The 11820-nt window shown below is 52.0% G+C and overlaps 1 protein-coding gene across 1 annotated transcript; it reads right to left on the bottom strand.

Moving 5' to 3' along the window:
• Positions 1 to 6602: 6602 nt before the first annotated feature.
• On the bottom strand, positions 6603 to 11378 carry LOC120941335. The gene is made up of 2 exons (XM_040354669.1): positions 10778 to 11378; positions 6603 to 7198 (listed from the first exon to the last, which is right to left on the bottom strand). The coding sequence occupies exons 1-2, from the start codon at positions 11277 to 11279 to the stop codon at positions 6603 to 6605; spliced, it is 1098 nt and encodes a 365-aa protein (XP_040210603.1). The 5' UTR covers positions 11280 to 11378.
• Positions 11379 to 11820: the final 442 nt, after the last annotated feature.

The raw sequence follows: 11820 nt of genomic DNA on the forward strand, positions 1-11820 counted from the left end.
TACAGGCTAAATTGGAAGCTGTTCTAATAGACATATGGCTAGATTCAGGTAGAATTAGGCGGGCGTAGCATATCTCAGATACACTACGCCGCCGTAAGTTTGAGCAGCAAGTCCTGTATTCACATAGAACTTGCGCTGAAACTTCCGGTGGCGCAGTGTAACTGGGCCGGCGTAAGCCCGCCTAATTCAAAATAGGCTGGTTGGGGGCGTGTTCTATGTAAAGTACTAGTGACCCCACGTATTTGACGTTTTTAATGAACAGCGCATGCGCCGTCCGTGGACCTATTCCAGTGCGCATGCTCCAAATGATGTCGGCAAATCGTAATGCCTTCGACGTGAACGTAAATTACGGCCAGCCCCATTCACGGACGAGTTACGCAAACGACGTAAAATTTTTACATTTCGACGCGAGAAAGACGGCTATACTTAACATCCGTGGACCTATCCCAGTGTATTTGGTGGAATAACTTTACGCCTGAAAACCCCTTACGTAAATGGCGTATCTTTACTGCGACGACCAGGCGTACGTTCGTGAATTGGCGTATCTAGCTTATTTACATGTTCTAGGCGTAAATCAGCGTACACGCCCCTAGCGGCCAGCGTAAATATGCAGTTAAGATATGATGGCGTAGGAGACTTACGCCGGTTGTATCTTAGCAACATTTAAGCGTATCTCAGTTTGAGCATGCGCTTAAAGTTGCGACGGCGGGGATTTGGACGCCCGTCGTAAATCTATGTGAATCTACCCCAAAGTGTACAAATTCAAAAAGCTTTGGAATCCGTAGGTGACTTACTACCTACCCCCTGGTTCATATTTCCATCTCTTTTATGCCCCCGCTCTCTTTCCTCACGTCCTCCCCACCCCCCTTCTCATTTTACGCACAGCCTCCCCATCTCCGGCACAAGCCTACTGCTAGGCCAGCCTTTGGGCACGCCTTCATCGTCCACCCCAAACTACAGTCTCCCAGTAATCTTATGTACACACGCTCGGAATTTCTGTCAATAAATGTTGGATGGGAGCTTGTTGTCGGAAATTCCGACCGTGTGTAGGCCCATCAGACATTTGCTGTCGGAATTTCCAACAACAAAAATTTGAGAGCTGGTTCTCAAATTTTCCGACATCAAAATCCGTTGTGGTAAATTCCGAGCGTGTGTAGACAATTCCAATGCACAAAATTCCATGCATTCTCTGAATCAAGTACGAGACGGAAGCGCTTGGTCTGGTAAAACTAGCGTTCGTAATGGAGATAGCACATTCGTCACGCTACAAAGAGCAGTAACGGACTGAAAAGCACGAGACTGAAAAGCGCGAATCGTCTCTCACCAAACTTCTACTAACAGGAGAATAGCAGAAGGAACCCAAAGGGTATTAAACGTCCCTTTTATAGTGGCATCGTACGTGTTGTATGTGACCGTGTTCTTGACGTTCGCAATTTCCGACAACATTTGTGTGACCTTGTGTATGCAAGACAAGTTTGAGCCAACATCCGTCGGAAAAAAAATCCACGTTTGTGTTGTCGGAATGTCCGAACGTGTGTAATAGGCTTTTTGGTACACACCCATGTCGATGTGCCAAACTGCCGCTACTACTTTTCTTTAGAGCTAGTTTTGGGGTGTTCTTGTACTTATATACCTCTTATGCCGCGTACACACAACAGTTTTTCGGGTTGTAAGAAATGACGTTTTTAAGGGTCTAGAAAAAACTACGTTTTTTTTAACCCGATCATTAACGGTGACGTACAACACGTACGACGGCACTATAAAGGGGAAGCGCTGCTTTTGCTGATTGTGTGTTAGTAAAAGACGATTCGCGCTTTTCAGTCTGTTACTGCGTGATGAATATGCCTACTCCATTACGAACGCTAGTTTTACCAGAACGAGCGCTCCCATCTCATAACTTGCTTCTGAGCATGCACGTTTTTTTCACGTCGTTAAAGCCCACACACGACCTTTTTTTACAACCTTAAAAATGACAACGTTAAAAACGTCGTGAAAAATTAGAGCATGTTCGAAATTTTTAATGCCCATTTTTTAGATCGTGAAAAATGCTCTGGAGCCCACACACGATCGTTTTTAATGACATAAAAAAAGAACGTCATTTTTTAGAACCCAAAAAACGGTTGTGTGTACGCGGCATAAGCCTCCGAACATTGTACCCCTTTTGTTATTTTGTTCAATATGCTCTGGCATTTGCCTACCCTTCAGTGCCATTTCAAGTGCACTTTGCACTTGTAGTGCAAAGTGGATATGCCCAGGGCTGATCCTAGGCAGGTGCATGGGGTGCAGTGCACCCAGGCGTCACAGAGGTGGGGGCACTGAAGCGCCAGAGTGCTCTCCTCGCTCTCCTTCTCCTCCTCCTTTCCTTGTCCGTATCCAGAGGCGGCTCTCTCCGCCAGTCACCGCTGCCGCCGCTGTGTTGCCTGCCCAAGCCCGTCCCCCCTCCCTCCTCCTGTCAGAGCAGGAGAGTGAAGCAACGGCTGTCTCTGTGTGGAGAGAGACCAGCCGTGCAGTGACGTCGCTGGGGGGTGGTCCGTGCCTGACTTGTTCTCCCTGTCCAAGTTAGGGGAGCATCTCTGTGTTTGAATTGTTGCCATAGAAACATTTGTAAAGAGGAGGAGTTGGTAAGATGACCACGTCCCATGTGGGGGCGCCAGAAATATTTCTGCACCCAGGCGTCTGTGACCCTAGGATCGGCCCTGGATATGCCTTTAGTAAATGACCCCCAATGTGTGCATAGACACATAGAATAACATGCTGGGGAGTTTACTGGCTGCCGAAAAAACATATGAAGCCAAAAACAGCAGCTGTAAAAATGTCCATGAGGCCTAAGGTCAGGCAGTTTGTAGAACACTCAAGACTGTAAAGGAAACAATTTAGCATGGGCAGTAATCATCCCTTATCTATGAGTACTTTTCGAGAGAAAGAGAGATTTTTTTTTTTCGTAAGTTGGGATTGAATTGCTTCTTTCCACTTTGGAATTGTTAGCGGTGTATTAGGTTCTGCTTTGATAAAGTTTCACAATAATCTGTATGTGGTGTCCTCCTGCCCCTCACATTTCATGAACAACCCAACAGCTGTAAGGCCCATCCTGTCAGCTGTTCCTGAGATGTCTAAATCAGCTGTCATAGCAGACCTCAGCTGGAGTGAGAGAAAGATGGATTCGGAATACGCAGTAAATGGCCCCACATGTTTCAACTGAGGTTTCTCAACAACTGGCCTGGGGTTGGGGAAGAGGGGGCCGTGAGGTTGCTGAATATTAATCATCTCTTGTAGGAGAGAAAATGTCAGCCGGAGTTTGTTTAAAGAAAAGGGCAGATGGACAGACATTTGGCTGCGAGGCAAAGCTTTCTTGGTCGGAGAAAGCCTTGGAATTCTTCTTTGAATGACACACGATTCATAATCTTCAGCTCTTTCCTTCCTGGGGTGTCATGTCGTGTGGACACACACGGCGGAGCATGCGCCCCCCCCCCCCCCCAAATACTCTGTGATGGGAAATAGGAACACCTTTTAACCCCCAAATGTTTATCTATACGTTAGCCATTTTATTCCTACCTCTTCATGCAGAAACGGGGACCATGAAGAATTAAAAAGCAAAAATTGTGTTTATTTTTCACCACAATGTTTCTTTTATACTGGCTTTCTAAAATAATAATTTTATAATAAAACGGTTTGTATGAAAGTTTAAAGGGGTTGTAAAGGAAACATTTTTTTTCATAATAAGCATCCTTTACCTGCAGACATTCCTCTTTTCACTTCCTCATTGTTCGTTTTTGCTCAGAAGTCGCTCTATTTCTTCTCTGTTCTGTTCACTTCATGCTTGTCTGATTTTACTGACCACTGTGACGGGAGGCTTTACTGCGGTGGTCAGTAACGCGCTCACCCCCTCCTGGGAACTACATCTGTGTGGCAGGACGCTCTCTACGTGTAAGGCCTCGTACACACGACGGGACATGTCCGATGAAAACGGTCCGCGGACCGTTTTCCTCGGACATGTCCGCTGGCGGATTTTGGTCTGATGGCTGTACACACCATCAGACCAAATTTTCCGCGGACAGCGAACGCGGTGACGTGGCCCTGGAAGGTCAATGCTTCCATGCATGCGTCGAATCACTTCGACGCATGCAAGGGCTTTCGGCCAAGCGGACATGTTCGGTGAGTCGTACAGACGACCGAACATGTCCGACGGACAGGCTTCCAGCGGACATGTTTCTTAGCATGCTAAGAAATATTTGTCCGCTGGAAACCTGTCCGATACGCCGGAAAATTGTCCGGTCGGCCGTACACATGACCACGGACCAGTTTCAGCAGACATGTTCGGTCGTGTGTACGAGGCCGAGACTTCAAGGAGGTGTGAATTACTGGGCGTGCCGCAATTCATACTGGGAAATGTAGTTCTTACATGAACGAACGATGCAAACCAGAAAGTGAATGAGAGAACAGAAACTAGAATGCCGGAGGTGATATAGATGGAGGAATTTAATAGGTATTTACTCTTTTTTTTCCTTTACAACTCCTTTAACTATAATGCACTGCAGGGGTCTCCAAACTTTCTAAACAGGGGGAAGAATAGAATAGCATCCCATTGTCAATGGGATGAATAGTAGACATGGGCGACGTCAATAAATTTGTTTCGTTTCGTTCCGTTTCGTATTAAGCCGCTAATTCGTATTTCGTGTCCGAAATTCAATTCAACATTCGTTATGATGAATTTAAAAAGCAAACCCAGGAAGTCAGCAGTGCTGCTGACTTCCTGGGTTTGCTTTTTAAATTCATCATAACGAATGTTTGTAATTGTTACGAGAAGTTAACGAACCTAACGAAAATTCGTATTCAATCCAAATTGAATTTCGGACACAAATTACGAAATACAAACTATCGGGCTACAAACAAATGTGGCAGGAAGTCAGCACAGAACAGGGATGGTGGGAGCCCCTCATAATGAGCACTGCAAGGGGTACAGCCCCAAGAGGAGGTCAGCACAGCACAGGGATGGTGGGAGCCCCTCATAATGAGCACTGCAAGGGGTACAGCCCCAGGAGGACGTCAGCACAGCCAGGACAGGCAAAGCAAACAATTGCTTGGGGCCCCGAGCTGGCCTGGGGCCCCCAACTTCCCCTTTCCAGGCTGTAGCGTGGCCAAGCTCCTCTTCTGTCCTTCTGTCAGTCCGGCCGTGTACCGCGCGGTACAGGAAATTCAGTGTCCTGTTCCCTGCCGGACTGACAGGAAGTGCACACTGAGTGCTCACTCAGTGTGCAGCAGCAGCAGCAGAGAGAGCAGTCCGACCTCCAGTCCAGTCAGTGACCTTTCGGCGGAGTCAGCGCGGCGGCATGACTAGGGCAGCCGGATAACTTACCGCACCAACCAATACAAGCATATACCCCTTAACATTAAACCTTTCCCAATAATCACACTGACACCTGCTGGATTTAAAATGGCCTGGTAGGCCTTTATTAACAAATACAAAAACTGTATATATATATATATATATACCATCATATACATATATATATCACCCAATTTTAAATATTTAACCTATTCCTCAATTGTTAAACCTTTTAACCATACCTTGGTTGTCAGTCCCCCTGACAACCCCTGATCACTCTTTTGGGCCTGTGGTACCCTCTTAGCTAACGACATGTCCCCAGTCGCGACTACCGACTCGAAGACCTAGCTGACCACAGACCCACCCACTTCTCCCCTGGTGGTCCAGACTGACACCAGACCACCAAGGCAGACACCATCCCTGTAACTATGCCCCCCCACCGTTTTTACCTAACCACCGTCTATTTCTACCAAACGGCAGGGGAACCCACCGCCATCCTGTACTGTCAAAACCACCTAACTCCTATAATTAGGGCGGGAGGGTGGGACTTCTCTCCTTGCTTCTTCCCCCGGACTGATGCTGCCCCTCCTCCAGCATCACCTAGCTCACTGAACTCTCCTCCCCCTCTCCTCACCTCCTCCAATAGTTAATTTCTAGGATCCTATTAACCACCCCCTCTAACTTTAACCCTTTCTTCACCTAAGTTCCCTACACCCTGTCATGCTGTCCTCCGCCTCCATTGCATTGCAGCTACGAACTTGTCTTGACTAGGGCAGCCGGATAACTTACCGCACCAACCAATACAAGCATATACCCCTTAACATTAAACCTTTCCCAATAATCACACTGACACCTGCTGGATTTAAAATGGCCTGGTAGGCCTTTATTAACAAATACAAAAACTGTATATATATATATATCTATACACCATCATATACATATATATATCACCCAACTTTAAATATTTAACCTATTCCTCAATTGTTAAACCTTTTAACCATACCTTGGTTGTCAGTCCCCCTGACAACCCCTGATCACTCTTTTGGGCCTGTGGTACCCTCTTAGCTAACGACATGTCCCCAGTCGCGACTACCGACTCGAAGACCTAGCTGACCACAGACCCACCCACTTCTCCCCTGGTGGTCCAGACTGACACCAGACCACCAAGGCAGACACCATCCCTGTAACTATGCCCCCCCCACCGTTTTTACCTAACCACCGTCTATTTCTACCAAACGGCAGGGGAACCCACCGCCACCGCGGCACAAGTGGGACCACCTCACACTTGGGCCCGCCGCCACACCAGGAAAGCCCTCCTAACGCCCTCCTCCAATCCCAGAGCCCAAAGATCGATCCTGATCGGGTTGAGATGAACCCTGTCCCCCCTCAGGTACCTCCAAGTCTCAACTTCTAAATCTGAATGGCGAACCGCTATCCCACCTTGCTGCACCACAAACCTGCCCACTTCTCTGTTCACCTTTATCCGGGCCTTATCCAAACGCTCCAATGACCTGGCCTCCCTCCAGGCCATGCGAGCCACAATATCTGACCAAACAATGATCAGGTCAGGGAAAGAGGCCCGCAGTCGGCGTATATCCCATTGTATGCCTTTGATCACCTGGCGCATCGGCCGGACGCTCAAATCATTCCCCCCCGCATGTATCACCAAAATGTCCGGGGCCCTGTCTAAGCTAGCCCCCCTGTGAACTTCGGGTAACACCTTCTGCCACATGAGACCCCTAATCCCTATCCATCGTACCCTTCCTTCCTCCCTGGGCACCCCCAGCTGTCTCCCCCCAGGCTTGACATCCGCCCTTCTTGCCCCCCAAAACACAAATGAATGTCCTAGGATCCAAATCAGACAACCTTGGGGATCTGTAAAGACACAAAAGAGAAAAACAATACCCAGCAGGACCAAAAACAACCCCCCGAAAACATTAACATCAGCATTGTCAACCACCGATACCTCATTGTTTACAACAAATGAGGCCGTACATACAGTTTATATCTATTAGACTCCCATCTGCCAATCCGCTTTACAGAATCTGCAGGCAGGCCTCCCCTTGCCGCTTCCGTTGCTGCCCCTATTCGAAACGAATGCGCCGAATATTCCCCCGGGACTAGACCCCCCTCCTTCAGACATTTCCGGAACACCGCCGTAAACTGGAACCGAGACAAACATTCCCCTTTTTGATGGATGAACAGAGCCTCCCCCCCTTTTGGGCGAACGCCCAAAAACCACCTTACCACCTCAACCGGGCATGTTAGTGGACAATTCCCCCGGAACAACTCTATTTTTACGCCCCTACCTAGTTGATCCGTCTTCGAACGGCTAAGCCAAATCACCACCGATTCCTCCAGGCACCTAACGTCCTGCATTCGTAGTCCTCCCCCCACCACCTTGGAGGGGGAAACTAATTCCCCCACCCTGAACGCCCCAAAAAAGGCCAGAACGAAAACAGCCCGAAAAAGTATCTGCTCATAAAGCGATGCGCAAACCTTTTCCAAATTCCCCAATACCGTACCCAGGACCGCGAACGACACCGGACGCCTGGAATCCCGTGTAGTACTGCCCTTCCTGTATCCCTTTAACACCCTGCGCACCACAAAGGATTTTGTAAAATCCCTGAGGCCCGCCATCTGAAATAAAAAAGCCAATGCCGCCATCTTTTGCTAATGGCGCCACCCGAGGTTCCCCTCTCGTAATTGCAGCACACAAAGTATAAGACCAACGCCTGCAGGTCTTCTGGATCTTCCGACCCTCCTACCTCCTCCCTCAGTGCGGACCATTCCTGCCACACCTTAGAGTAAGCTCGCCACGTTCCCTCGCTGATCGACTGCCGAATCAATCCTGCGGCGACTCCAGTGCAATGTCCCACAACTTCTGAGGACAGGGTTCCCCCTGCCCCTCTGCCCCTGGCGCCAGGATCCGGAATTCCGCCCACTGGAAACGAGATAAAGCATCCGCCAATCTGTTATCCACCCCAGGAATGTGCACCGCATATATCAAGGCATTCACTTTGAGACACTTAAGTACCAAGTACCGCAGTAACCTAATCACCAGGGGCGAGGATGCCGATATGCTGTTGATCGCCCACACCACCCCCATGTTGTCGCAATTGAAGCGCACCTTTTTATTCCTGAAGAACTCCCCCCACAATTCCATCGCCACCACGATGGGGAACAACTCCAGCAGCACCAGGTTCCGGAGGAACCCTGCTGCCCTCCAAGACTCCGGCCAGGGCTCCGCGCTCCACCGTCCGTGGAAATAGGCCCCATAGCCCACTGACCCCGCCGCATCGGTAAATAGAGCCAGGTCGGCGTTGCTGACCGGCCCCGTCTGCCACATCGAACGACCATTGAAAGAGTCCAGGAACGTTCCCCAAACCCTCAGATCGTCTCTCAGTTCATTGGTCAGGCGCACAAAATGGTTCGGCACCCGGACCCCTGCCGTGGCCCCTGAAAGCCTTCGGCTGAAAATGCGTCCCATGGGAATAATCCGACACGCGAAATTTAACTTCCCCAACAAGGATTGGAGCTCCTTCAATCGAATCTTCCGCTTCACCCGGGCCTCACTGACCTCCCTCCTCAAAGCCAACACCTTATCCTCTGGTAGCCTACATTCCATCGCCACCGAGTCAATGGTGATCCCCAAGAACACCAGCTCAGACGCAGGGCCCTCCGTTTTGTCGGGGGCCAAGGGGATCCCAAAACGTTCCGCCAAATACTGTACCGTACCCAACAGAACCCCGCAACAGCGGGAGTCCGGGGGTCCTATGCACAGGAAGTCATCCAAATAGTGGATGACGGAATTCACCCCCGCCACTTCCCTGACTGCCCATTCAAAGAACGAGCTAAACGTCTCAAACAAAGCGCACGATGTGGAACAACCCATCGGCAGGCAACGATCAACAAAATACTCCCCCTGCCAGTGGCACCCCAGCAAACGCAAACTAGTGGGGTGCACCGGTAACAGCCTGAAGGCGGATTCCACATCCGTCTTTGCCATCAAAGCCCCTTTCCCGTACTTTCTAACCCAAGACACCGCCGCATCAAATGATGTATAGGTAACCGCACAACTCTGCGGATCAATACCATCGTTGCCCGACCCCCCTTTTGGGTGCGACAGATGATGTATCATCCGAAATTGACCCACTTCCTTCTTCGGAACTACGCCCAACGGGGACACCACCAAACCCCCCACAGGTGGTTCCCGAAACGGGCCGGCTATCCGGCCGAGCGCCACCTCCTTGGCCAGCTTAGCCGACACCACCCCCGGATGTCGCAGAGCTGACCGCAAATTGTCCGCCACCGGAGGGACCTCCGCCAACGAACTCGGAATCACGAAACCCTCCCCGAACCCCTGCTCTAGCAAACGCGCCGCCGCCCTGTCCGGATACTTACTTAGAAAAGGCAGCATCCTTTCCAGTCTCACCGGCGTCATTCCCTTTTCCAGCGCCACGTGCGACCCACCACACCCTGAGCACTCGTGCTTGAAGCGGCAGGATCCTCCAAAACGACAGGTTCCGTCGTTGAACTGCCAGCACACCCCTTTCTTTTTGAGGGCCGGCGATCCCACGGAGGAAGCGCCGCCGGCCCCCCCAGGAAAGGACTGGCCCGCCGCCCTGGTCGAGGTCATCAACCTCATCCACAGGCTAATGTCCTTATGGTCCCAGCGGATGGAGGGACGCACTGCCTTGCGCTGACGAAACTGTTCGTCATACCTCAACCACGCCAAACCCCCGTACACCCTATGCGCTTCGTGAATGGCATCAAGGTAACAGAATAGGGCCGTGCAGTTCTCGGGGGCCTTTTCCCCGATCACGCTAGCCAGAATCGCAAACGCCTGTAGCCAATTCGTAAACGTCCGTGGAATGAGCCTATACCGACGTTTTTCTTCCTCATCCTTTTTGCTCTCGTCCGGCTTCACCCGGTCGAGGTGAAATTTTTCCAACGGGAGCAGGGAAAATATTTCCACAAACTCGTCCTTCTGAATTTTTTCCCTCACCTCTGGCTTAAGATGGGCACCCAACGGCCCTTCAAAGCAAATGTAAATTTCCCCCCTAGCCACGTCATCCAGCCGCACCTTGTCCCCGTCCTTGTCCTTGTCTTTGTCCTTGCGTTCCGCCACCGTTCCCACGCCGTCCTTGTCCGTCTGTGTCCCTGCCACGCCTGTCCCTGGATTCGCCGGCACCGGGGGAGGGACAACTACCGCTGTCAGCGCCTGAACGGCGGGGGCAGGAACCGAGGGGGGGGGTACTGGAACCGGGGGGACCCAAGGACCCAGCGGGCTCGCAACCTGAGGAGCACCCCCATCTAGCCTACGTAACAATTCCCGTAAGGCATCCCACACACCCCCCTCCCCTGAGGGACTAAGCACCGCCACCCCCCCACTAATGTCCTGCGCACTAACCCCACCCCTACCCCCCGCAACCACATTAGATGTAGTCTTACCGGTTCGGCGCGGCCGTGAAGGTCCTCCAGCCGACAGGTTCCCATAACGTCCATCCTCCGCGGGGTCCTCCGGCAGCTCCCCCTCTTCACTGCTGCTGGAACCGGTCGCCGCCTGCCCGTGTGGTCGTTGACGAACCTCCTCACTCCTTCCCCGACCTCTGGACACAGCTGGCGTTGTGACAGGTATGGGAGCCACCACCCCCCGAGGGCTCTCGTCTCCATCGCTGCTGAACTCTTCAATCAGATCATCCCTCAGCACTGCGGCTGCAGCCTGAGCACCACTGCCCCTCCGGTCAACCCTCCCAGACTCCGAACGGTGCCTGGAGGCGGGACCTCCCGACTGACGTGACTGGCCTGGTGTCGCTCCATCTGCATCACTGAACGCATCCCCACCGCGTGCAAGGCCGCCGCCTGTGGCCCGAGCTAGGCCGGCGCCTGTCTGAGGGTCCTTCCCACGCCGGGCCGCCCCCCCGACCGGAACATCGCCACCGGGGACAGCCATGTGAATCTGGGCCTGCACCAACACAGGGGAGGTAGGCCTGGGCACCCGAGAGGCTCCCCCGCGCTGCGCGCTTCCCGCCCCCCCGCCCGTGCAGTGGCCGACTGAGATTGCTTGGCGGGGGGGCCCGACGGGGGCCTACTGGGACTCCGCACCCGACGCTGTGACCTGGGGGTGTTATCAGGGCTGAAGCGCTCCGGCGGAATCGACCGCCTCGCGCGCGTTGAAGCAGGCCTGGAACCGACCGGGGCCTGCTGTACCCCCCGCAGAGTGGCGGTGATCTGGCTTTGCAGCCAGTCCGCGCCGTGGACCTCTGCAACAGCTTGAAGCTGCGCTAGCAACCCGGCTACCTCTGACATTTTTTCCCTTCCTTGCCTTTCCACAGATGGCCTAGAGACGCTGACCCGATACACAGACACTTCTCTCCTTGCTTCTTCCCCCGGACTGATGCTGCCCCTCCTCCAGCATCACCTAGCTCACTGAACTCTCCTCCCCCTCTCCTCACCTCCTCCAATAGTTAATTTCTAGGATCCTATTAACCACC

This window comes from Rana temporaria, chromosome 5 (genome assembly GCF_905171775.1).
Source record: "Rana temporaria chromosome 5, aRanTem1.1, whole genome shotgun sequence".
NCBI classification, from domain to species: domain Eukaryota; kingdom Metazoa; phylum Chordata; class Amphibia; order Anura; family Ranidae; genus Rana; species Rana temporaria.